Below are 27,133 nucleotides of genomic sequence, written 5' to 3'. Positions count from 1 at the left end.
CCTCTCCCCGCCCCCTCGCCCCGATCGGACGGAGCCTGTGATTGGCCAAGGGGGGAGGGTGAAGGAGCGAGTGCCGTGATTGGCGAAGAGACGATCACGTGACGCTGCAGTCCCTTTTTGGTGACGGCTGGCAGGCGTAGCAACGGCGACTGGGTGGTGGGTGAGTGACTCAGGCGGTGAGCGAGCCTGGGGGAGGGGCACGGGTTTTGGCTGCCTGCTAAGGATTGTGGGTGCCCGTGGTGGCTGGTGTGGGCGGCAGCCTGAGCCAGCTCTCTGGCACGCGGGAGGGCTGGGCTCGAGGGCTCCGTGCCGTGATGGGATCCGCGGGCGCGCGGGGGGCAGACCCTGCCACGCGCCAGGTTGGGTGCAGTGGGCGCGTGCGCCCCTCACCCCTGGCGGGCGCCGCGAACCCCTCACCCCTGCGCCCGCCATGGAGGGAGCTGGGCTCGGCCTTCCAGCACACCCCGCTGCCCAGCTTGTCCTTGCACCTCGTGGGGCTGGCACTGCCATGCGGGTAGCTCCCCAGGCCATGGCACCATGGCACACACCCTGCTTGCATCCCTGCGTGCCCCGCGTGCTGCCTTCTTCCCTCCCGGGGGGACGGGAACCAAACGCTGACCCTGCTGTGGCCAGGGCAGCCGTGGGACCAAGTGGCCCCGAAGCGGAATTTCCAGCCTCAGCTGGAAGGATGGTGCGGCTGCAGTGCAGGCCCTCGACACACGAGGGATCAACAGTACTGCAGCCAGGTCAGTGGGTGGCGAAAACCCCACCTCCTTCCTGGAACGACAGAGGAGAGAGAAGTCAGCTGTTAATAAAGGAACAAAGGAGCCACAGCTTCATGTTTGCTTTCCTCTTTGGTGTGTTCTTGTTTAACTGGTTCCTTTTTTCTCATATGGTTCATTTCCTATATCTTCATTGGATGGGTGGGGATAAAGGACCACCTTGTGCAGTTTGTTTCTCTTGTGCGTGCTCTCTCTCTGTGCTTCCTTCTTCACGGTCAGGTTTTTTCCTCTTTCCTAGAAGTGAATCCATAAAAAGAAATCTTTGATTAGAAGAAATTTTCTCCCTTTCTCTTCCCTATAGATTTGCTGTATTATCTCTGTTTTTTCCCCAGTTTGGAAATAGCTTGGGTTTGGGATTTCTTTTGGGAATGAGATGGAATGCTGTCTCAAATTTCCCTTGTCCTGTGCTTTGTTCTGTAGATCCTATTTTTAGGCTGTTAGGTTTCCCCAAAAAGTTATGTGCATAGGAGCTGTTCAGTATCCTGAATCACCTAACTAACTTCCACCTCTTGCTGGAAAGAAATAACCATTGTCTAATTGTTACAGCAGAAATCTGGGGTCCTCTCTACATTAAGGGAGTTTTTAAATATGTCCCTTCATTGCTAACACCAGTTCAGCTCCACCTGTGTTAGCAACATTAGGAGCCATAGTGTAGATGGGCTGCCCCCATTGTAAGCACTCTTGTCAATTCCACCTGTTCAGGACATTCTGGAATCCTCCATTGCTCCCTTCAGCTGTTCTTTCTGTGAGGTTGTGGGACCCACTCTTCTTCCTCAGGTGGGATTTGTATTGGGGTTAGGGTGTTCTTAGTGGGTTGTTTTAGTTTAAATTATATGTATTATTGTTTGAAATTATATGTATGAAACTATAGTTAATCTTTTCTTTTAGGTTTTGGATTTTTTTCTGATCGTTCAGTTCTCTCTGCTTTGGTAGATGGGGAAAGATGTTAGGGAAGGGATTAGCATGGTGGTTAGCCATAGTCTGTGGGATCCTATAATCCAAGAGAGATGAGGCCTCCTCAGATCTAGGAAACTTTTTGCCTGAGCAGAAGGGGCCTGTGAAACTCTAATCTTGTCCCTTTGAGTTACTTCAGAATTGTTTTTGCCCTTGACTCATTTAAGGTTCTCCTGGGTTGTAAACAACTCATTTGGCTATTGTCTCTGCTTTCTATATGCCAGTGCAAGGACTCTGTCCCTTGTCATCCTTTAAGGAACAGTATATTAAAGATTTGATGAATTTGTATGTTCAAATCATAATCTGAAAATTCATGGGATTGAACTCTATTCTCTTAAAGTCCTTTTGAGCTTCATGGAAACTGATTCTTCTTGCATCTGCTGTTGACCGTTCCTTCCCTTGTGGCTATAACAACTGAGAAGAAAGTTTCAGAACTGAAGGCTTTGATAGCATCCTTATACAAATTTTCATAAGGATGAAGTAGTCCCAAAACCAGTCTTCCAAACTCTTGAATGTGATGGTCTGGTTTTTATTTAAATAAGGCAGTTTCTATGCCAGTATTTTTCCTATGCCCTGTGACCTTCTGGGTTTAGCTTGGCCGCACAGAGCGGATGTGAAGAGGGGCCATTGGTTAATTCAGTATCAGTGCAAAATCTTTTAGGAAACAAGAGGGAGAGTGGATGGATAGCCATTCCTTTCAGTCTAGAGGTGATCTAAGCAGACCAGTTCAGTACTTGGGCTGTGTGCTTGCTGAATTCCCTCTGTACCAGAAGGACTTAACACCCCTTCTACTGGAGTCTAGCAGCTACTGCAGCATCTATTCCTCCCAAGCGGACTGTTGAGCTGGAAGGCTGCTACCTAGAGCCTGACTCATACCTCTTCTAAGTGCCATATTCTTGATACTGACTGAGTTGTGATCAGATTGGATGCTGCACACAGGAGAGGAGTGTTTGTCTCCCTTCAGTAAGGAGCATACCTCAGCTGTCTTCTCGAAGGCAGTCCCTGCTGGCAGGTCTCTCCAAGTGGATGTGTGAGGAGGCAGGATCCTTGGGGGGAGCTTGTCTTCATCTACAGCGCTATGGTGGCGCAGCTGCAGTGCTTTAGTGAAGACGCTCTTGCACCAACAGGGTCTCCCATCTTGGCGTAGTTGATCTGCCTGCCGGAGAGGCAGTAGCTATGTTGACAGGAGGTGCTTTCCTGCTGATACAGTGCTACCTACAGGCGAGGGGGTGTGTGTGTGTCAGTCTAATGATGTCGCTGAGGGTTGTGGATTTTTTCACGCCCCTGAACAACGTCGACATGCCAATATAGGTCTGTGGTGTAGACCTGGCCTAAGTTTACATACAGAAGAAACTTTATGCCCACTTAATGTATTGTCTCAGTAGATCCTTAGTGACCCTCCCTACTTCAGAGATTTAAAGGAGACACTTGTACTCAGGTTGATACATACAAATATATCAAAGTAGAATGAGGGGCCAGATGAGTAGGGGGCAGGAGGGGGACCAAGGCTGTTCACAATCAGGGCTGTGGGGGAGGAGCAAGGCTGTGTATGGGCTGGAGAGTAGCTGGGCCATACAGGGAGAGAAGGGGGAACATGGTAATGATGGAGTGCAGCTGTGGGGACTCAGAACAGTGTGGGGACATCAGGGCTCTGTGAGGGAGATGTGTCAAGGGGGACAGCTATCTGTATGACTATCAGCATTGCTCCAGACTTTAAAAAGTGACACCTTCCTCTACACACACAAACTTTCCTAAACACCAGTTAAGGCCATTCAAGTGGGACTTCCACAAACATAACTAGAGATTTGCTGGCCTTTTTTCAGGTGAAGTCCTCAGCCATCTCATGCGACGACAGCCATGATTTCACCTCCCCTCTGCCTCAGCCACACTGTGTTACATCTGTCTCTTCCCACTTCCTCCACTGCACAAAAATGCAACTTTTAACTCCATCCACAAACAGCTGTTACAACACATCAGCAGATAGGCTTCCTCATTTCATCACCTACATTAAGTTGACTAAAGACATTAGACAGTAACTTCCCAGAAGGATGAACGCTGTACAAACAGCTTGCACTTAAAAGAACAAACCGTTCTCTCAACTAACAATCATACAACAGTGCACACTTCAACATCACCATCAACTTAAAATCTCTGCCATGCCCATAGCCATCTACTTCCATACAACGTTTCCTTTATACTCCAAACATCTGTTGCATACCACTCCCTGTGCTCCAAGTTAGAAGTTGAATGTTTAGGCCCTTGTACAGCAAACACTTTACTACCATGAGTAATCCCATGGGTAGTAAAGTTAAGCCCCTGTGTTTGCAGGATTGGGCCCTGAGTAGGGAGGCTGAGGGAGGAGACAGGTGTGATGTCAGTGAGGTAATGTAGATAAGGCAACATCATGGCTGTAGTTTGCAAGGGCTTCCTGACTTCTTTTTTGGTTGCATTAAGTCTAAGGCACTGGATGGGGACTCCGGAGATCTGGAGTCAATTTCTGGCTGTGCCACAGACACCCTATATGACCTTGGGCAAGTCACTTTAACCTGTCTGCAGCTCAGTTCCCCCATCTGTAAAATGGAGGTGATAGTCCTAGGCTTTCTCCTGCTCCTTGTCTGTCCAGTTGATTTAGATTGTAAACTGTATGGGGGAGGGCCCATCTCCTAGTACAGGACGCAACACAATGGGACCCTGACTGAGGCTGAAGCTTGAGGGCCAGGCAGTGTGGTCTGCTAGAAATCTGTTCAGCTGATATTTGAAGATCAGCTATTCACCCCTCACTCCCCATTGCACACCTTCCTGCGGGAGGTTGGTGATGGCACTTGTCTCATGGAACATATGGAGTCAGTGGACTCGTATTGCAGGAATGGGTTGGGGTAGGGATGGGGGAGTTGGGGTTAAGGTCACTGAATGGAAGTCTCAGGGCTTTTCTGGGTGGGGGCAGTGGGGCAGGGTACTGACCCAGGCTGAATTTGGACTCTGATTTCTGCCAGGGTGAGTGGAAGAGGATGATAGATTTCCCCAAAAGATGCAGTTCTTCGGCCGACTTGTAAGCACCATCAACAGTGTCACCAACCTGTTTTCAAACCCTTACCGGGTGAAGGAGGTGCCCCTGGCAGAGTATGCAGCTAACACACGCCTGAGGGGGGAAGACAGGGTGATCCTGTACAAGAACAAAGTTGCTCGCTCCTGGGATTGCTTATTGGTGAACCCCCAGAGTCAGCTGGTCGCCTTCCGGTAAGTGACAGATGACCCTTTCCTCTCTCGGTCATGTTTTAGAGTGAGACTGGAGATTGTCTGTGAATGGCGAGTGTGGGGGTAGGGGGAATGGAAACATCTTCCTGGCTGCAGGTGCTGTCACTGGGGCAGGATGCCCAATCGGGTGAGGAGTCCTTAAGAGTGAAAGCAGGAGTGCGTTAATAGGGGGTGCGCTCCCCACTTGGGCATGCATGCACAGTGCAAGTGGGAGGAGGAATGCCTAGTGCTCGGGTATGGAGAATGAAAATGTCTCTCTGGTGCTATGAGGGTGGGTTTTTGTCCTATTTAGAGGGGAGTTGGGCTGCATTCTCATTCCCTTTGCTTTTCCCCAGGCTCTTCCAGTTAGACAATGAGACGGAAGCCATTGAGCGCTTTGAGCAGTATGCAAGGCGGCTGCGCCCCTTCTACGAGAGCTCACCACAACCTTTACAGCTGGAGGTCCTCCAGCAACTGAGCGACTGTTTCCGTAACCACCCCAACTGGTCCCTGGCGCACGTGGCAGTGGAGGCAGAACTTCGGTGGAGTTTCCGACACAACCGCATTCTAAGGCAAGGGCTGAGGCGCTCTCCTGAAGGAGTATCACATAGCACTAAGGGTTAGCTCAGGGTAAGAGTGCGGTTCAGGCCAAAGCTTTTCAGGTCAGGCACCTAAATCTGTATGCCAGCCCCTAAATAAATAAAAGCGGGCTACTTGTTGGAAGTGCTTGGCTCCTGCAATTCCCATTGACCTCGCGTTGGCAAATAGCGACCTAAATGCCTAGCTTGGTTAAATGATGGGTGTGATAACTGCTTACCCATTGTTGAAAGGTATAAATCTAACACTGGCCACATGAGCTGCCAGTGGGTTTTGAACTCGTTACTATACCGTCAGCACTGACCTGCTGCATTTGAGCTGAAGGGGTAAATCCAGTAGCAGTCGTAAGGCTGTTATATAATCTGTGTGGACCAGCCACTAGAGGGGGGTTGTGGCACACTGTACAAGCATGTTACATGAGCAACAAGAAGGGAGAGGAATTGTCGTCTTGGATCGTAAGATGCTGGACACCACTTTGCTCTAGATGTCCCATTCCCTTTCAGCGCTGATCTGGGGAAACATTCAGTATGGACAAGGGGAACTAGGAACCGGATAGCTCAGGAACTGAGGGATTAATACAGGAGCATTCTCCTCTTGGTTACTGGGTACAATCTAGCAGAGGACGCTGCACATCAGGAGCGAGGGTGTTAGCAGAGCTATGTGCTGGTTCCACTACTGGAATAGCAGGAGGTGCTAGATGGCAGGAATGAGTGCACTGGCAGGGCTGTGAGTGGAGGAACTTTGCACAACACTTCTCCAGGTTCTGCCCAGGGCTGTCAGCCCTTTGCATTCATAAACACCAAGGACATGAAACAATGAGTTCTAACACAGTAATTTAGGGAGTCTGACACAAACATCTGGGAGGGTATTGTATTGATTGTCCTCTCTCTTAGGGCAAGGGCCTTCCTAGTTGTGACTTGTGCTGTTTACTCTCTTGCGTTGCAGCTGTGTGAACAGCACGGAGTGCGAGGATGGCTCTACCCCACTGCAGCTCGCCTGCCGGAAGGGAAACATGGAGTGTCTGTGTGAGTTGCTGGAGTGCCATGCTCGGCTGGATGTCACTGACAAAAATGGAGAGACGGTCTTCCACTATGCTGTCCGAGGGAGTAATCCTGAGATCATAAAGGTGAGGGAGAAGCAAGGGGCTTTAGAGTTGGGTGCTGGATACTCTTCCCTACAGTGGGGAAAGGGGAAAGAAAAGAGCCCAGTGCTCTACATCTGGAGGAGATGGAAACAAGGCTTTCCACACTTGGAGGAGAAAAAACCAGCTAGTTCTGGTGCTGCGTGAGGACAGGAGGGTGCGAATCTTAGGCTTGATCTCCACCCCACCCGCACTTCCCCCCTCTTCAGGGACTTTGCTGTTTGTGTGACTTCAGAGTTCTCCAGGACTCAACTATAAAGCCCAGAGTGCACTGGGCCAGGGATAATACAGGAGGAGGTGCAGAACAATTGCATCAAAAAGCACTATTTATTTGCATCTAGTTGTGGCCTTAGGGCAAGATTTTCCTTTCTTGCTCCTATGGCACCTATGGCGAAGACCAAACCCAAGTTTCACATGGCTTTGCATGGTGACTATGGGTCAAAGGGTAGCTTGAACAATTGCCCTGGTTCTTCAGAGTCTGTAGAGTCCATCCTTAAACCTGCCTCCCCTTGATTCAGATGACATGACAGTCTGAGCCATGTGTGGACAGAGTCTGACCAAAATCATGATTCCTCTGGGTCCTTGTTTAATTACTATGATGTGTTGGCCAGAATGGCTCAGTCCATAAGGGTCTGGATTGTCAAGCCAAAGTGGTTTCTTTCTGCTGAACTGAAGCGTTAAAAGTGCAATGTGTTTACACAGGCTAAGATTAAGGATTGTGGTTCTGAGGTTTTGGTGGTGCCCATAACTACCTTCTGGATTTGGTCTGCGTATAGACCTGAGACATTTCACGTCTGTCTCCGTTCCCCCCTGCAGCCTCTTGGCGGTGGGAACGGAGTAGTTGATGAAAGACTCTATCCAGTGCCATGAGCAGGAGGGGTACAGATGTGCTTCCTTTGTTGGGATGTGGGATGACTGCCTGCCATCTATAGATAAGTGCTGTCTCTGCATTGTCTCCGGGCCTGAATCTTGATGGAGAAGGAGCCTGGACACTGGCAGCTGATAGATGGCATTGGAGACTTTTTTTTTTTTTTTTTTTGGCTGTGTGTTCTCTACTCTTTATACAATACAGGAAGGGCAGGGCAGGGCTCAGAGTTACAGGTGGCCGAACCTTTGCTTGGAGGAGTTTGTGTTTCTGGTTTGTAGTTGCTGGTGACCTGCAAGGTTATCCTGGAGGTGGGTTCTGGGAGAACAGGCTGATTCTTTGCAAGGAGAGGTTCTGGGGTCGAGTGGAGGCAGGCTGAGTTCTCAATGCAATTTGCAGTCCAGAAATGTTCTTCAGGGCTTGACTTTGCTGCCTCTGTCACAGAGGAGAGAGAGGAGCTCTGCCTCCTTATCAGCCCTGACATAGGTTTGTAGAAATTCCTCACGTCCGAGTCTGCCTGTATCTGATCCCATTTTATGCCAGCACCACTAGAGTTTTCTTCCTCCTTGCTTTTTTCCAAGGCAGGTCATTGGTGATCTGTGTAGTGGGTGGATGAGAGAGGGGGCTTCAGTGCTGGAATTTGTATGTCCATAGCATGTATGTAGTCTGGCAGCACTTCACCGTTTCTCCTATTCTTGGCCTTTGGACTGGGTAGTTTTCTAGAAGTCAGTCTTGGATTTTGGAAGAGTCTGAGAGAGCTTTGGGACAGACCATGGGGGTTTTCTTGGCTTGTGACATGGAGGGGGGGCTTGCCACATCTAAGGTGTTGGACTTTTAAGGGACCCTAAAAACAATCTCGATTTAGCATGGCAGCCTCTCCCTGTGTTGCAATAATAATAGCAGCTTAGTGGGTTTGCCTTGAGAGACGTTTTAAACTGGATTGACCTCCCCCAGCATGCTATTTACCCTTTGCATCTCAGCAAGAACAGGGAAATTACACTTTCCAGGTTCACTTCCTGCTTCTCTGGCCTGCACCCTGAGCAAGTGGGTTTGGGTTTCCTGTGAAGGGGGAGCAGGGAGGGGAGTGTCAGCTTAACAAACAAACAAACCAACAACACTGTTTTGTTGGAAATTTAAAAAACACAGTCTTGAAAACATTTCTATTTTGTTTATACTTGAAAGAGGATCTGCATCTGGACTCTAAACTAAGCTTGAGCCAAGGGGATGCAAGGTGGAGTAATAAACTTCCCAGTCGGACAAGCAAGGAGAGTTTCCATCACCACCAGGGTGGAGTTGAGGGATGATCCTAGGGTAGGGAGTGAGGAGGGGACAGGCTGTGCCATCTGTGATGAGTCAAATACTGGCCCCAGCGGCAGAGCCAAGAGAGAGAGAGCATGCTGTTCAATTTTTTTCAGCTCCTGGGCAAAAAACCGTCTGTTGGCTTGAACCATCTGAGCAATCAGGGTCAGACCCCTCTGCACCTAGCCTGCCAACTGGGCAAAGAGGATGTGGTTCTGGCTCTACTGAAATGCCATGCCAAGTGCAACATCATGGGGACACTGGGCTACCCCATTCACACAGCCATAAAGTACTCCCAGAAGGGGTAAGTGTCCACTTGTCTTGCTGGAAAAGGAGCACTAGAAGGCCCCACCTATAGGCCTGGAGCCCATGTGCTTTTTCCTGGGTGCCTGCTCACCTTGCTGAGAACACTATCAGGATGTCACTGACTGGCACAGACTCACCTGCCCCTTCGCAGTGCCTGCCCGCCTTGCTGGGATAGCAGTGATAGCAGGATAGTGCTCGCTGGCTTAGAGCTTGCCTCCTATCCGTTCACCTTGCTTGGAATGGAACTCTGGGGTTGATGCCCAGCTAGATGGGAAGGGCCCAGCATGTCCCTTCCTATTGTTCACTTGCCTCCCTGAGAATGGACACACCACATGCTGGCTCAGATCCTGTGCCCACTCCCATTGGGGGTTTGCCTTTGAGGATGGGACAGCCCCAGGATGTCATCTGCTAGCACAAATGCTCTGTTCTTTCCCAGTGTCCACTTGCCTCGTTACCAGGGCATGACCCACCGGCATGGATTCAAGGTATCTTTTCCCGGTGCCTGCTATCCTGTCTGTTAGTGGGGCCCTAGTAGCACATAAGACACGGGATGCTTTGCTGTTCAGGGGCCTGCCTAGGTCACAGAGCATCCCAGAGGGGCTGGAAGGAGAGAGGCCTGTTAAAAACAGTTCCCCAGCATGCGCTCTCAAGCATGTGATGACACGTGAACCTTGTTGGCAGCCTGGGTCTTTGTCCTCATCCATGAGCATTTCCTTTCCATGCCTCCATCTCATTTCCTCCCAAAGGTGTGTGCGGGCCCTTCTTGAAGTGGATGTCAATCAAATTCAGTTCAAGGACCCCCGCTATGGAGCAACTCCACTACAGTGGGCGAAAAATGCTGAGGTAAGCAGAGCTGACCCGGGGGGAGTGGCAAACTGAGAGGCATGCCAGCACCACCCAGTCACACTTGTCCACTTCTCATTTGAAATTCTCCCCCACCTCCACCCCTTTTAATTCCTCCCTTCCTGCATGTCACTGTGTGCGTGACTCCATTTAGAATACAGTAACCCTGCAAGACACTCAAAAGGCAGTCACTGGTCACCCACGAATAGGAGGTGGCAGCCTGTATGCATCAGTCAGACACTCAGATTCTCAGGTAGAGCAGTCTCTTTCCCCAGGTCCGCCGCCCATGATACTGGTTGAGAGAATCAGTACCATTCACTGTGGGGGGAGAGAGCTGTGGACCCTCACAGTGAAGTGGGTAGATCCTGATCCTGGGTACCCCAGGTTATCGGGCTGCCAGTTTGTTCCTCTTCTCTCTTTTGCTGATGGCATAATAGTGCTGCCTGTAAAACAAGGCCCCCTCTGGAGTGGAACATGGCAGTCATTCTGTGCCATCAACATGATGTCGCAGTTTCTAAGGGGGGAACAGAAGAATAACTTCTCACTGCAGAGTGAATGTTAGGTGGGCACGTTATAATCACCCAGAGGAAATTGGCCTGCCTCCTGATGCTAATACCCCAAATTTTTGTGAAAAATGCTAGGAGAGCTTTAATTACCACTGCCTCAATTTTGCATCTCATGCCAAAATCGGCACCTCCAGTGACATAACGCCCCCTGGCGCCAAACCAAGGCACTGATGCAGGCCTAGTTTAGAAACGAGCGTGCCTCTTACTGAATTGCCAGCACTCCTTCCTGCAGCATCTAGCTTCTCCTTAGATGTTTCCCAGTCGAGTACTGAACAGGCTTGAAACTTCCTGGCTCATAAGGTGAGACGGTGGAAATGAAAAAGGGGATTTTGGCAAAATCTACACAGAATCTTCCCTGAAAAGTGCAGCATCTTGCCAGGGACTTTAGCCCAAATGGGAGCGCGTTTCTCATTTAGCTCTGGTTCTGCTTGGCCCCATTCTTGTGTTATGTTTTAAGACACAAGGAGAGACATTCAGAAGCATAGGTAAGGTCATTAAAGTGACCAGCTGCTTCGGTATCAAATGTTAGAGAAACCTCACAAGATCCCCCATGTCACAACATGGATGCCCAGGGTTTTTGTAGCTGACACTTAACGGGTAGCCCTTGTCTACACTAGTCTTGGTTTCTTTGCCCATTGCTATCACTAGTGGCTCCAGCACTCACTGCATGGCATGCCCTACTTCGGGAAGAACAGGATAGTTTGCCCACTCAGGCTGTTGCTCTGAAGCTATCACACTTCTGTGTTGCCTTCTCTCTCTCCCCCATGCCTTTGGGGCACAGATAACCCGGTTGTTGATTGAGTATGGCTGTGACGTGAATTGCGTCAGCAAGACGGCAGACATGGCTTTGCACATCATGGTCAAGCGGGGACGCTTTGACTGCGCCATGGTGCTGCTGACGCATGGGGCTCTCACTAATGCCAAGGGACAGGATGGCAATACCCCGCTGCACCTGGCCATGAAGGTGAGTTTCTCCCAGGCTCTGCATGTCCAAGGGGATCTGATGGAGACATTTTCTGCAGGGCCAGGGCATGCAAAGAACACCTTGCTGGAGGAGGCCCCATCACTTCTTTTTATGAGAGAGGGGTTAGTACACACACCAGTCTGCACAACTGTTCTCTTCCATGCTTCTAGGAACACCACAGGCCTTGGCCCTCAGAGCCCCAGATGAATTCAACAGGATGCTCTTAATTAGCTGGAGCACCCAAGGGGAGAGTAGGAAGGAGAGTGACAAGGCCTAGCAAAGTAGGCGGTGGCAGGCAGGAGAAGGGAGTGTTGCCTGTGACAAGAGCTTTCTTCCTTCTTCCAGCAAGACCACCTGGACACGATCAAGGCCCTCATTGTGTTTGGAGCAGATGTTGAGGTCCCCAATGACTTTGGGGAGACCCCAGGGCTGGTGGCAGCCAGGACCAGCAAAGGTGAGAGAGAGCCCTGAGCAGAAGAGGGGAAGAAGGGAGCAGGAGGTAGAAGTGGAAAACCAGACACTGCCCCTCTCCACAGTGTCAGAAGCTGCAGGGGCACAACGGGGAGGAGCATGGCAACTGAACTACCAAAGTGCAGTCCCTCTCCCACCCCTCCCTCTGTCATCCTCGAGCATACTGAGTGTGCAGTGTCTACTGCGTAAAGCTGCTGTGAAATGCAGGGTCAGGGATCCCAACAAAGCACGAGCCCCGGTTGTGGAGGGATGCGCAAAGTATGATTCCTGCCTCCCTCCCCATCCCTCTCGGTCATCGTACACACAAGGGACTGGCTTACTGGGGCACTTGGAATGACCCTGTCGTCTGTGTATTGATTTTCTTTTTAATATATGTGACTCCCCCACCCTGCAAGGTCCTAATCGGAAGGTGCTCTTAGGCCTGCTGCAAACGGTAGGGGCCGAACGCTGCCACCCACCTACCCCCGAATCCCCTCCCATGGCACCTGCAGCATCACCACTGCTATCCACCTCCCCGGAAAGACCACCGCTCCCACGGAACAACAGACACAATTTAGGTAACGCCCTCCCTGGCCCTGTCTCTCACTCTCCTTCTCTCTCTTCAGTCTTCTCTGAGATCTTCACTCCAGATTGTCCTGCACTTTTGGGGCTCCGTCCCACTCCCAACTATTATTTCCTTTAGTGGCTGTCAGCCTGCTCCCATTCTTTCCAGCAGCAGGTCTATCCTTCTCTTATTTCCCCAATAAAACTCTGGATTTCTTTGGATTCTTGGAAATACACTGTAGTGCAACTAGCAGGGAAGGAGCATTTTTGGGTGACTGGCCCCATCGCCCTGGAATAAATCTGGGGCTTATGTCCCCATATGCTGTGACACCCCTCCCCCCCCCCCCATCCAGCTGGAGAGGCAGAAAAGGGAAGGGCTTAGGTGAAATTTGTCTTGTGAGTTTTCCATTCTCTGTTGGTGATGGGGGACTCTGGGTGTGAGGAAGAGGTGAGGAGGAATGAGACATTGGAGTGTCTGGGGCCCAGACCCTGAAAGCTGGCACCTAGTGGACGGAAAGGCTGAGGCCTAAGGATAGATGAATGTGAAGAATGAATTCCCTTCTCACCCCAGCAGAGGGGCTTCTCTGTAGGCCAGTGTTAGGGTCTCGTTGGTAGGATGGAGTAGTGGCTGTGGAAGAAGGATAGAAAAGGAGCAATTACCTACCTGTAATTCTGCTTCTCTGAGGAAATGGCCACACAGGATTCTCACTCTGGGGTTAGCACTTTCTAATGCAAAAGCACTATTCCTGTATGGTGTGTCTAGAGAAAATGAATTCATCTCACCCCAGCATGTATGTGTCTGCCTCCAGGAGTTCCACTGGTAGAGTGGTACAGGGAGGGAAATCCAGGGCTGAATCTCCTTCTTCCCTCAGGAGTGGTGGGAGTTTGGGGATGTCATTCCGGGATTAGATTTCTGATATATTGACAGAACAGGGCTGTTTTTTATCAGGGACCTGAGTCTGTGCTGAGAAACCTTGTCCAGTGCTGAGATTCCTCCGAAGATCCACTGCTTCCTCCTAGCTGCTGGCAATAATGTATATTTTTTTCTCCTCCCCTGTTTTTCTTTTGGTTTCACAGGCTGGCACCTCCTCTGGGCCAGATTGCCACCCCACTCCCAGGGTGTGGCCTGGGATACAGCCGCAGATGGGTAATGAGGAGGCTCCCAGACCTCCATGCCAAGTTATCTCCCAGGATTAGAGCTAGGTTTCTTTTTCATTTCCTGCAGCAGTGGCTGCTGGGACCTGCCTTCTCTCTGTCCTACTCTGGTGGTCTTCTACTCATCTGCATCTTTATTTGAAAGCACTCTGTCTGCCTGCCTGCTGTCTGGGATTTGATTTCTGATTCTATTTAGCGTAGAGTATAAGGAGGGGGTGAATTGGTGGCACTGCATGCGGTGGCTTGTGTCTGCTCAAGAGAGGAATGGCAAGGAACTTGTTCGATAGGAATGGGAACTTAATGTTCTTAACGCTTCTGTAGCATGGTGTGAGGCCTTCATGGGAAGCGTGCAATGCATCCGTGTCAGTAACCAGCTACCGGGGGATAGGAGAGAGAAGGCAGAGAGATGATTAAGGGTTTGGCTTATTGCAAGAGAGCCCGCCAACTGAGTATAACTTTGCTAAATAGTGACTGGCAGGGATGGGACAGGTATCTGTCCCTTGAGCATTAGGAGGGTCTAAATAGCAAGGAGATGTTGTTAGGATAAAACAGCAAAACTTTGGCTGGTGGTTATGAAGTATTGAGGTCTGTTTAAGTGTGAAAGAGTCTCTCAAGGAAAGTGGTGGAAGCCTCACTACTTGGGACGTTAAAGTGCTGGAGATTGTACTGCAGGGAGCAGTTCTGCTCTGGCAGGGAAGGGACAGACATGACCTGAAAGGTCTTTTCTGCCACTGAACTCTATTTGAGATGAGGGACAGAAGGGTGGGAAAGGAAACCAGAGGGGCAGGGTAAAAGGTGAGAGTGCATTGGGGGAGCTCTTGGATTGTGGGGACCCCTTATGAAATATTTGCGCTCCGGGTGAAGCAAAGGCCTTATTTAGGCATATCCCGCTCCTCCCACTGCGACATTAACTGTGTCTCTTCTGCTGTGTGTTTGTGCCTCTCTAGGGTTCGAGAGCATCATCCATATTTCCACAGCCCTTGGCCACTTGCTGAAGACGCCGGATGTTGTGGACTCTGCCAGTGGTACTAAGAGAACGTAAGCAAGGAGCAGAGCTCATGAGACAACTGCACGGCTCAAATAGCAGGGCTGGGGGAGTGAGAGTGAGTTTATCCTCACCCGAGATGCACGGCATCCTCATTCCTGGGAATGAGCCAGAGCGCCGTGCTGGGGTGCGTGCGTGAAGTTCTCTGTTCTCATTATCACTGACTGAAGTCCCATGCTCTGCCCCCCCCATGAGTGACCCCTTTCCCCCTGCTAGTGCCCATAGTCCTGCACTGACTCACGGAACCCAATCTGGGTGATTAAAGTCTGCCACCTCTGCCCCCACCATCACCCATTTAATGCTGTTGAGCAGTCTGCTGTGCAGGCTTTAACCCCGTGAGCCCAATACGCTGCCTGGATGGCTGCAAAACTCTGTGCCAGTTTTCACACCCGTGCAGCAGCATCTTTGTGCATGTGATGCATCCGTCTTGTATGGCGTGGGGAGGGAATGCACAAAGGTGGCATGAAGTGCCGGGGGAGTACTGGTGAAACAAACTGTCACTGCAGTGGCGTCTGTCTGTCTATCTGATAGGAAGGCAGGCAGCACGGTCCCGGGCAGGGGAGGGGAATAAGGCAACTTTCCTCAGCAAATCAAAGGGGTGGCCAGTCCTGTGTGTGCATTGTTGTTTAGAAAGGAATACTGTATTAAAACAAGCTGTGTTGGGGAGAAGGAATCTGAACAGCTGACGAAGATCACAGCTGAGGTGGGACCCAGTGGAAGGGCAATGGAAGGACTGGGAGCTATAACCATTTGTTACAAAACCTGTACTAAAACACATACTGCAGGAAGGAAGTCATCAATGAATCCCAGTCCTGCTCAAGGGAAATAGCTCCCAGCAAGGGAGGGATTATACCAGAGCCCTGCCCAATTTGGGGACTTTAGCTCGGGGCATCGGGAGGAGTCCTACTACATCTCCAGCCCCCTCAGAGACCAGAGGAGAGAAGCAGGTCCCTGTCTTCCTTGAGGCACTGAAGGCCTTCTCCTCCCGGTTCCTCTGAGATGTGCCTGGACCTGGTACTGCCAAGGCCCTGTGGACTCTGGTAGCAAAGCCCCTGGTTTCCATAGCACTTTGGGGTTGCAGCCTGGGAACTGTGTGGTAGCTTCCAGTAAGTTCAAAACTGTGTGAGAGAGGGGAGGGATTATTGAATTAAATAGGAACATGACTGAGACACCGAGCCCCCAGTGTAATATAGTTGAATATTAAATTCCCTCTATTTTACAATGCATCGACATGTAAAGGACCAGTGTAGCTCCACTGAAGCAGATGGGATCCTGTGCCCCACAAGAATGCATTGTCCCTAACAACACATAACTCACTGCTGATCATGGAAGTGGGGGGAGTGACACTAGTTTATGCCATCTGGAGATCTGTCCTTACGCTATCAAGGTGCGGCAGTCTTACGTTGCCAAGATAAACAAGGATCTGCATTGTGGGGGATGTTGGAGAAGGAAAGTAGAGGTTTTGGAGGCTGGGTTGGAAAGAGATGGGATCAGCGCCTGGGAGTTGTTTGAGATTGTGGGGAAAGCACATTAGCTGGGTTTTTCTGCTTGTGTGATCGGCTGTGAAATAGTTCAGTGTTGACAGGGCAGTGCTGCATTCTTATGGGGTACAAGACGGTGCTACACCTGGAGAGGGGGAGGCGGCTCTCCACAAAGTCGTTTCTTTTGCTTGTTTGAGGCTGCTGACCTCAGATCCAATATCCCACACCCCATGGAAAGAACTTGTTTAGCCTGGGCAACTCCCCCTAATTTCCCAGTAGATGGTATCTGAAAACGGGGAGTGTTCAGGAAATGGGCGAGAGGTGAGATCTGGGAGCTGGTCGTGGTGGTGAATGGCTGGTTGGGCACCTCAAAAGGGAAGGAGGATGTTTGAGGACAGTTTGGATCAATTGGGTGCTGGTAGGGTTGTGGGAAGGTTTGGCAATTGGGAGGAGAGCTGGGGTACTTGTGGGTCTGCAAGGAGGAGCTGGGGGAGAGATTGGGGCATCTGGGAGGGGGTTCAGGGTGCTTGAGCAGGGGCCAGTTTATATATATAGTCCCTTCTGCTGTGCTGAGCATACGGAATGTTCTAATGCATAACCTAGCCCATCTTCCTGTTCTTCTGGTCCCTCTTTAGGCACGATCGCCTCCTGTGTCTGGATGGAGGGGGCATCCGGGGCCTGGTGCTCATCCAGCTTCTCATCGCTATTGAGAAGGCTGCCGGCCGGCCGATCAGGGAGCTCTTTGACTGGATCGCAGGGACCAGCACAGGAGGAATTCTGGCACTGGCTATTGTACATGGTAAGGAACGACTGGGGTGGCAGCACCAACCCACGAGAACTGCCATTACTGAGCCTGGGTCAGAATGGTTACTTGACATGTGGAGAGCAGAAGGGCAGGCAGGAGAGGGGGGCTGCAGTTCTGCAAGCGCTTGGCTCTGGGATCATTGCTGCCACTCATTAACGAACAAAAGCCAGAACTCTGATCTGCGTTTGCTCCTCCTGGGAAATGGTTTGACCTGCTGTCTGGAATTTGGGAAGTCACACGGCAAACAGACATTGGCTTTGGCAACCCCCGTATTCATGGTCTTCTCCTCACCAAGGGTCTATGACCAGGTTCATTAGCTCTCTCTTATTGTCTGGAGAATCCTCAGGATTCATCTCTGAATGTACCCGTCTCCCTGGGTAGCTTTCTGAGGATGGGCACAGGGCTTCCGCACTGGGCAGACAGTGCAGAGGCTGAGTGTGATGTTACCACATCCCCTCCCAGCCCTGGGGAATTTGAGCTCTGATCCCCTAGGTCTGGCTGGTTCTGCTTTTCCATCTGCCTCCCCCTCAAGATTATTGCTAATGCTGTTCTGTGTCTCAGGGAAGCCTGTGGACTACATGCGCTGCCTGTACTTCCGCATGAAGGACGAGGTGTTCCGAGGGTCACGGCCCTACGAGTCGGAGCCCCTGGATGAGTTCCTGAAGAGGGAATTCGGAGAGCTCACCAAAATGACAGATGTCCAGAAACCCAAGTAGGTCACAGATGGGGCTGCACTTGCTGAGAATCTCTACTGAGATCGTCTCCCCTCCTTTCGGCAGGAGGAGGAGGAGGCTGATGCCAAGGCGGATGATGCATAACCATATTTGTTTCAACGCTAACCTTTGTTTCTCACTTCATTTTCCCACAGGGTCATGGTAACGGGGACCTTGTGTGACCGGCAACCTGCTGAGCTCCACCTCTTCCGGAATTACAAGGCACCAGAGACCAGAAACAAGCCTGATTTCAAGACGACAGACTCCTTCAAACCACTGACCAAGCCAGAAGGTAAATGCTATCATACACCAGAGGCCACTGGTCCAAGTGACTGGCAGAGAAGAGGACCTTATCAGAGAAAGAAATTCTTGCCCCTCCTCCCCTCTCTCTGTAAAGAATGGTACATCCCAGTAGTAGATTACCCATCGTAAGAGCAGAATGGTATGTCCCGACAGTGGGTTATTGTCTACTTTAACACTTCTTAGAGCTTGAGCCTAGTGGAAGTTTTTTAGTCTCCCCTCTCACCTGTCCTTCCTTGACTATTCCTGCTCTCCTGCAGCAAAAAGCTGTAGCAGACTGGTCTAGCCAACTGGGGATATGTTCTGCTGCTCTGCAAAGCCACAAAATCAGCAGTCACTCTCCCTGGCTCTGCAGGAGAAAAGTGGTGCAGAAGAGCCACTAGATTCTTGAAAAGGGGCCAGGAGGACGCATCTTCCTCCATCTATGTGCAGATGTGACGTGAGGGTGGGCTTACATGTGGTCAGGTGCCCCCCCAGATTTCTGCCTTCCATTTAACAACAACTAAATATTCCGAGGGGACCCATCCAGAGGGGCTGCTGCAGACTCTGCCCCATAGGACAGTGGGACTGGGCAAAGCCTCAGGATGCCTCTTGCCAGGACACCCAGCAGTGAGGAGGCAGCAGCTACCCCTGGCTGTGACATTCGCTGTGTCTATGCAGTGTGGGGAGGGAGGAAGCAGCAAGGTGGCTGGCTGCGGGCCAGCCCCCACTACATGGGGCTGCTTCTCCTTCCCTGCTTTGCAGACTGCCCTGGGGCAAACCTCTGAGCCTGCTCCCAGGGCACAGGCCACTCTCCCTCTCCTATAGCAGGGGCTCTGCCCAGGGGAAACTGCTCCCCTCACACGGCAGCGGGGCTTGTCCTGCCTTCCATTTATCAACAGCTTCTAGATCCAGAGGGGATGCATGGGGCAGTCACGTGCTCTCCCAGAACCTTTAAATTGTGCCTTCCTGCCCCCACTATTAACAGTTACATGTCACCTCTGTCTAACATAGGGAATGTCAGCGAGGTAGGCTCAGAGGCTAAAATAGTGAAAGAACAAGTTAAAAATTACTTAGACAAGTTAGATGTCTTCTAGTCACCAGGGCCTGATGAAATACATCCTAGAATACTCAGGGAGCTGACTGAGGAAATAGCTGAGCCATTAGTGATTATCTTTGAAAAGTCATGGAAGACTGGAGAGATTCCAGAGGACTGGCACCATATTTGCCCTTTTCCAGTCTATAAAAAGGGGAATAAGGACAACCTGGGGAATTACAGACCAATCAGTTTAACTTCAGTACCTGGAAAGATAATGGAGCAAATAATTAAGCGACCAATTTGCAAACATCTAGAAGATAATATGGTGATAAGTAACAGCATGAATTTGTCAAGAACAAATTGTGTCAAACCAACCTGATAACTTTCTTTGACAGGGTAACAAGCCTTGTGGCTACGGGGGAAGTGGTAGATGTGGTATATCTTGACTTTTGTAGGCTTTTGATGCTGTCTTGTATAAACTACTTGTAAACAAACTAGGGAAATACAATCTAGGTGGAGCTACTATAAGGTGGGTGCATAACTGGTTGGAAAACTGTTAGCAGAGAGGAGTTATGCCCTTCCAGCTTGACTGTGAATCACTGATATCATGTGAGGTCCCGCAGGGATCAGTTCTGGGTCCTGTTCTGTTCAATGCCTTCATCAGTGATTTAGATAATGGCACAGAGAGTACACTTATAAAGTTTGTGTATGATACCAAGCTCGGTGGGGTTGCAAGTGCTTTGGAGGATAGGATTAAAATTCAAAATGATCAGGACAAACTGGAGAAATGATCTGAAGTAAATAGGATGAAATTCAGTAAGGACAAATGCAAAGTGCTCCACTTAGGAAGGAACAATCAGTTGCACACATGCAAGATAGGAAATGACTCCCTAGGAAGGAGTACTGTAGAAAGGGATCTGGGGGTCATAGTAGATCACAAGCCAAATGAGTCAACAGTGTAACACTGTTGCAAAAAAAGCAAACTTCATTCTGGGATGTATTAGCAGGAGTCTGGTAAGCAAGACCCGAGAAGTAATTCTGCTCTACTTCATGCTGTTTAGGTTTCAGCTGGAGTATTGTGTCCAATTCTGGGCGCCACATTTCAGGAAAGATGTGTACAAATTGGAGAAAGTCCAGAGAAGAGCAACAAAAATGAATAAAGGTCTAGAAAACATGACCTTTGAGGGAAGATTATAAAAATTGGGTTTGTTTAGTCTGGAGAAGAGGAGACTGAGAGGCGACATAACAGTTTTCAGGTACATACAAGGTTGTAACAAGGAAGAGGAGGAAAAATTGTTCTCCTTAACCTCTGAGTATAAGTCAAGAAACAATGGACTTAAATCGCAGCAAGGGCAGTTTATGTTGGACATTAGGAAAAGCTTCCTAACTGTCAGGGTAGTTAAGCACTGGAATGAATTTCCTAGGGAGTTTGTGGGATCTCTCTCGCTGGATATTTTTAAGAGCAGGTTAGACAAACACTTGTCCAAGATAGACTAGATAATACTTAGTCCTGCCATGAGTGCAGGGGACTGGACTAGATGACCTCTTGAGTCCTACAGTTCTGTGATTCTATGTGGATGGGTTCCAAAGGAAGCATCTCCATCCCTCCTGGGCTAATGAATGGATCTATTAAATACAATGGGCAAACTCATCCCTGATATAACTCTGCTGCTTCACTGGAGACCCAGCAATGATGAATTTGGCCCAGTAGCTTTAAAGGAGGCTTGGGCAGTGGTGGAGATGGGTGGGAGGATATTGTGGAGCCGTCGTTTATGCAAAAAATTATTCTCCAGTGAATCTAGCCAGAGCCCAGTGTTATGAAGAAAGAGGGCAGAGCTAACTGGTGGAGGTGAGGGGACTTCTGGAGTTACAGATCCCTCTTCTTCCCTCCTCCTCCCCCCAAAATCTACTGTCTTGCCTCGCCGATCAGAGTATTCTGTTTGTACATGGTGACACAAGAAGTCAGCCAGTCAGTCCCATGTGCTGTCTCCTATTCTCACAGACCAGCTTGTGTGGCGGGCTGCCCGCTGCAGTGGTGCGGCCCCAACGTACTTCCGACCAATCGGGCGTTTTCTGGATGGCGGGCTGCTGGCCAATAACCCCACTCTGGATGCGATGACAGAAATCCATGAGTACAACAAGTCCTTAACCCAGAAGGTGAGGGTAAATCCTAGGTCTTAAATCGCTAAGTGGGGGGATTGCTCTGGCATAGTGTGACCGGGGGAGGGGGTGTTGGTTTGTAAATGACACCTCCCTGGTGAAGGGGGCTGTAATGGGTGGCTCTCTGAGACAAGAGTCCTGTGTTTAGGCTCTTAGCAAGTAGTGCATCCTAGACAGCAGCACTGCAAGCTCCTGCATTGCCCCTGCACAGAGACCCAACCTGGCTGTTGCAGGAGGATCAGCTCGTTCTGTCTCTGTGGCTTTCCATTCTTGGCCTCTCTGAGGAGGCAACAAATAAGGGGGCTAGTTAGGGCTAATTGTGGTGATGGCATTTTGTGTGATGCTCACATCTGTGCTCTAGGCACAAAGCTGAGATTCCCCCTCACCCCCCAGTTTATTCCACAATAGCAGCCATGAGAGGTTCAATGGAAGTTGATGACTGTCAATCACTTTTGACGGGGTTGGATTGGCAAAGAAGACTTAGAGGTGGAATGGAGAGGGTTATGGTTCAAGATGGGTGCGGCATGTACAGGAAGTGGGCGGGGGGACAGTGCGGGTGGAGAGGTCTTAGGTAATCCTTGGGCCCTACAGGTCCCCAGTAGTATCAGCTCAAGGATCTGGGCAATGGCATGGGGACAGTAACTTCCTGTTCAGGGTATTTTTGAGGGGTGGTAGTGTGGATTTACACTAACCAGCGTTTGTTTCTTCATCCTCCAAAGGGGCAGAGCCAGAAGGTGAGGAAACTGGGAGTGGTGGTCTCCCTTGGGACAGGGAGGCCTCCGCAGGTCCCGGTGAGCTCCGTGGATGTCTTCCGCCCCTCCAACCCCTGGGAGCTGGCCAAGTCTGTCTTTGGGGCCAGAGAGCTGGGCAAGATGGTGGTGGAGTGTGTGAGTAAAGGAGAGTGGGGTGGCTCGGATGAAGCTGTGGAGTGGTGGTTGCTGTCCAGGGGTACACCTGAGGTGGTTTCTGATGTTAAACCCTATCATTTTTTAAATGAAAAGATGCTCAGTTGGGGCTTATCAGGCTATTACCCTTTAAATTCCAATGAGGGTGTGGGGATCATGAGACATCTGTTCAGAGAGCTCTATGGACCACTCCCTGTCATAAAGAACTCCGTAACAAGGATCTTACTCCCTAGCAAGGTGTCTGTAATCGCTTCCCATTTTCAGCTGCCATCATTCCTTCCATCGCAGCGTCCTTAAATCCCTCGTTCTTTAAACTTTAGAGTTTAAATTGCTGTAGCAAAGACCTCTCCACACTTCAGAAAGGGGGCCAAGATGTGACATGGGAATTATGGCGCCGTGCTCATGATACCCAAAACTGCGAGCCACTGTGTTACCCGTCTGCCTTAGCAAGAGTGAAAGCTTTGCTGCTGCTCAGCTGGGTGTGTCATCTCTCGAACTCACCAGCCTATCTGCCTGACCAGTGAACTCTTCTGCACTCTGCCAGTCAAAACCTTGCTTTGCAGGTAACAATCAATGAACTGAGTTCCCCAGAGACGTCTCTCTGCAGTGTCCCAGTCCCTCTCACTGGACGCTCACAGAAATTACTAAGCTCGCTCCCTCCATGGAGTCAGAGCACACATCAGCCTGTTAGGTTAGCTGAAGACTCTCACTTCTCTTTAATCCACACAGCACTGAGATGGTTTTCAATAAAACAAGAATAGCTTTATTAACAAAGAACAGACGTAAGTGATATGAAGCAAAAGAAAGAGACAAACAGGTTGGTTCCAAACAAAACAAAGCATGCCTTCTAGTAACTAAAACTTTAATCTTAGCAAGTTGCAATCTTTGTCTAAGCAGTTTTCTTTCTTACATCAAGTTACCAGCATCCCTAGCCCTCCAGACTATGGAATCCAACTTTCAGAGCTCAAAGGGTGCCTGTACCCTGAGTCCTCTCAGTGGTGGATCACTAAAAGGTCTTTTTGCTCCCCTTATATTACTCAAAGTCCATTGTCTCTGCCCCAAGAGCCAGGAAGGCTTCCTGGGGTTTCTGTCCCCCTGCGTGAGTGTTAAACAAACTTCTCCCCTGATTGTTTAGTTTGATGGCTTTGTTTACCTTACATGTAAATATACTTGCATTGTCCTCTGCCTAAAACCAAACTTGGCACATGGGTAACTGCACATTCCGTTGTCTAAGGCAGGCTGAGTTTATACGCTTCCTCCCAAACACATTTCAAGAACATATTTCCAGCATACGCTTCTATAACTCTTTGTACACCCCCGTACATGCATCATATGGTGACTTGGGACCAGCCTGTCACCAGTTTACATACGATACCTTCCATGACACCTTTTAGATACAAATTATGAGGACGGAGTGCTTGGGCAATGCGTGTATCAAGCCTGATGGGAGTTACAGTATAGCACCAGCTAGCACTGAGGGGCTCTCGGGGTCACAGGAGAGCTGGAATGTTGGTCTGAGGTGGCCAATTTTAAGGAATTCTTCATATATCCTTCAAATACGTGTAGATTTGCAAAGGGATTAGGTGGATTATAATATATCTGGAAGCGAATGAGAAGGCAGGATAACCAGTAGGGGGCAGAGAGGTGTAAATGTCGAACACAGTCTGTCAGTTAATCCTGAGGAATGTTTGTGTGACTGGTTATGGAGCTGTGTTAATGACACCATAGCTGAGAGTATAAAACACTCCCCTTTTATCAACTAGATTTTTTGACACTAGCCACCATAACCTTGTCAAGCAAGCTTCTTTTTGCGTGAAATTTTGCATGTACTGTCTCTTGGCAGAGATGTTCTTGTTTGTGGTTGAGGCGAATCTCTAAGTGATGGGCTACAGGGGATGTAATTTTCAAACTGGGGTGCCACAATTTTGTGCATGCGAAAACGGATACAATTTACTGTGGGTGCAAAATTCCAGTTGCAGAATTGGAGGCCCGTTTTAAAAATCAAGCCCTGACAAACTGAGGGTATTTTGCTTTGAAAAGTTTTCTGTATTGCCAACATGATCATTCATCAACATTAAACTAAGGAAATCCTAAACAAAAAACGTTATAGTAAACAGAAGATTGGATGTGTGTAACAAACAAACAAAAAGAAGCTTGGAATATTTTTGTTCACAGAAGCTGAACGTTTGAAAGGAAAATTTGGAGTTTAATGTTCTCCAAATAACCTTAACTTTTACCCTTCCTTAACTCTTCTCAGCTATACCTACAGAGCAGGAAACCTCCATGGAGCTTGTATTTGCCATGAGCTCTGCATTTCAGGTCTCATTTACAAGCAGTCCCAGCATAACTCAGGGCTTGTAGTAAATGCAACCCCTGCTGGTATCCTGCCCCTGGACAGAAGCCAGGGCATAAACAGAATTCGAGTGATTTAGAATCATAGATGATTAGGGTCGGAAGGACCTCCGGAGGTCATCTAGTCCAACCCTCTGCACCAAAGCAGGACCAACCCCAACTAACTGACCAGCTAACCAACCCCAACTGACTTCATGGTTCAGAACCCAGAGTCCCAAACTGGAATCACCCCCAAGACCCCTTTTTGCACTTCTCTCTGCACACACAACAGTGGAGGCCTTGGACACCAAAAGGATTAGAAATTGTGTGCTGGGCCTCACTGGGGAGCTGCAGCAGAGCCTGTAGAAAGGCTCCCCTATATCTTTTGGTGGGTAAATTTCCAAAATGTAGTTACTATTTTTCTCTCCCTTGGAGACCTGTGCAGTTGGACTCAGCAGCAAAGGAGCCTGACTTTATAGGCAGAGGAATACAAGCATTTAGGTTGATTTCAGTGACCTAAGAGTGGGCGTGTTTCCCTCTGCAGTGCACTGACGCAGATGGCCCAGCTGTGGACCGTGCCAGGGCTTGGTGTGAGATGACAGACATCCGCTATTTCCGGTATGAACTCTTCTTGCTTTGTGCCCTTCCCTTCTCTCTGTGCAGGGTCGTCTCTCTGGTTCTCTCTCTTCCCATTGTACTCACCCCTGAGTGTAACGTGTGGCATGTGTCTCCTTCCCCAGGCATCATATGGTGCTGCATTTGATGCCTGTGTCCGCATCCCTGCCTTTCCCTTCTTGTGTTGCTGCCCCTGTGTCTTCCCCAGTCCCACCTGCTGACATCTCGGTCTCCACAGGTTCAGCCCACAGCTGCACTCTGACGTGATGCTGGATGAGGTGAATGATACGATCCTAGTGAACTCACTCTGGGATACTCAGCTCTACATCTACCAACAGCAGGAGCAGTTCAAGCAGCTGGTGCAGGAGCTCCTCACCCCGTGACTCTCTGGAAGACTCGAAGACACCAGTGCCCTATCCTGACCGCAGTGACTTAGGAAGTGGGCAAGGAGCAACAGTCTTTGTAAAAGGGCTGGACTAGGGGTTGTCCCTGCCCTCCGACCGAGACATTGGTGGGAAGAATTCAGGGATCAGAGATATTAAATATAAAGCAGTTCCCCCCACTTGCACATGAGGTGGCAAATGGGAATTTATAACTGGTGTGGAGGCCTGAGTCCCCTGTCCTCAGAGTGCAGTCTCTGGTATCCTCTAGGTAGGGGTGTGTTCCCTAAATCACACTGCCCTGATTCTATCTGACAGAGCAAGGGCAAACCTCCCACTGCTTCCCAGCTCCTTGTAAGGTAACACTGAGAACAGATCTCCCTATCCCTAGAGTATCTGTGGTGCTGGCCAGTCCCACCCTGGATAGTACATTGAAAGTCGGGCAAAGACAACTTTTGAGGACTAGTTTATCCATTCTTGCAAGTTGTGTGTGTGTGTGTTGTGGAGGGGACTGGAGTCGCTACCCCATGTGGGCCGAGTGGAGAAGGGGCCAGGAAGAGGGTAAAGTTCCTGCAGTAGTTTTGGATCCAAAGTATTGTGATTGTTCTTTTATGATCAGTTATCAGCCTGGGGGGGAGGGGGAGAAAAATCTTCCCTTGATCTGTTATAGCCCATGGCAGTTTTCCTTTCCTTTTCTATTGCTTCACTGTACCTTTCCCCCACTCAACGGCTCCTCCCATCTCTCCTTCCAGTGTCCCTCCCATTTCCCAACAGCTTCTGGCTTCTAGGGTGGTGTGAGCAGACCTGGGAGGAAGGGATGAGGCGCCGGTGTTTTCCGATCAATGTTTCCTGTTGCCTGGCCTGTGCTGATAGTCGTCACTCACGGGTGAGATGTGGTAGCCCCTCCCTTCCCTTCCAGGGATCACGTGACATGGAACAAAGATTAAACCAAGTTTATTGGGGGCCCTTTATTGGCTGATAACACTGAATAAGTAGATAAATATGATTTAAAGGCCATATTCTCTGTGATCATTTCCCACGGAGGAATGTGACCCTTAGGAACAGATCCATTTCCTCTATTTCATTGTCCCCCTCCCCAGCTCTTCCTCCTGTGTTGGGAATTCCAACATGCTCTTAAAGGGCTCTCATTGTTTATGTATTTTGTTTAGTTTTTGATAGAGGTGAATTTATTCACCTGTAAGAACTGTTGGAGGTGACCTGACAAACTGTGAACTCCAGTGTTTTCTCTTTTTTTTTTTTTTTTTTTTTTTAAATCTCCCACATTTTTGCCTTGCAAAACAAACCAGTTGTGATGGTGTTTCAAAGAGGCTTCGATGTGAAACTTACAAGGTGTGAAATAAAGGGAGGGTTGAAGTCCATTTAATCATCATAAGCTTCATATTCGTGTAGTGTCTTCTGTCCTGCATGCTCCGAAACGGCTTTGGGTCTGATTCTGATCCCACTTACACCAGTGTAACTCCACTGATTGCAGCAAAGTTACTCCTGATTTACACCAATGTGTATGTGAGCAGGATCCTGCCCTCTCTCTGTATGAAGGGATCAGTCACCAGTGCAGTGCAGCCTCTTCTAGGGTGGAATGTAATGGCTGTTTACCAATGCACAGCAACATTACCCAGCTGTCCGGGTGTTTGTGGCAAGC

At 49.6% G+C, this 27,133-nt stretch overlaps 1 protein-coding gene across 1 annotated transcript; it reads left to right on the top strand.

The window, feature by feature from the left end:
• The first annotated feature begins 127 nt into the window (after positions 1 to 127).
• On the top strand, positions 128 to 26,739 carry PLA2G6 (phospholipase A2 group VI). The gene is made up of 17 exons (XM_067559474.1): positions 128 to 160; positions 4,730 to 4,973; positions 5,327 to 5,542; positions 6,513 to 6,693; positions 8,989 to 9,176; positions 9,925 to 10,021; positions 11,369 to 11,551; positions 11,897 to 12,005; positions 12,418 to 12,579; positions 14,668 to 14,758; positions 16,882 to 17,045; positions 17,613 to 17,763; positions 17,920 to 18,056; positions 21,085 to 21,239; positions 21,962 to 22,129; positions 25,023 to 25,096; positions 25,332 to 26,739. Exons 2-17 carry the CDS (start codon positions 4,765 to 4,767, stop codon positions 25,474 to 25,476), a joined length of 2,430 nt encoding a protein of 809 aa, XP_067415575.1. The 5' UTR covers positions 128 to 160; positions 4,730 to 4,764; the 3' UTR covers positions 25,477 to 26,739.
• Positions 26,740 to 27,133: the final 394 nt, after the last annotated feature.

The sequence above is a fragment of the Emydura macquarii genome, unplaced genomic scaffold (assembly GCF_026122565.2).
Source record: "Emydura macquarii macquarii isolate MOO-44397 ecotype Brisbane River unplaced genomic scaffold, CSIRO-AGI_Emac_v2 contig_2205, whole genome shotgun sequence".
Classification (NCBI taxonomy): Eukaryota; Metazoa; Chordata; order Testudines; family Chelidae; genus Emydura; species Emydura macquarii.
This window is presented reverse-complemented; position numbering and strand designations above follow the sequence as displayed.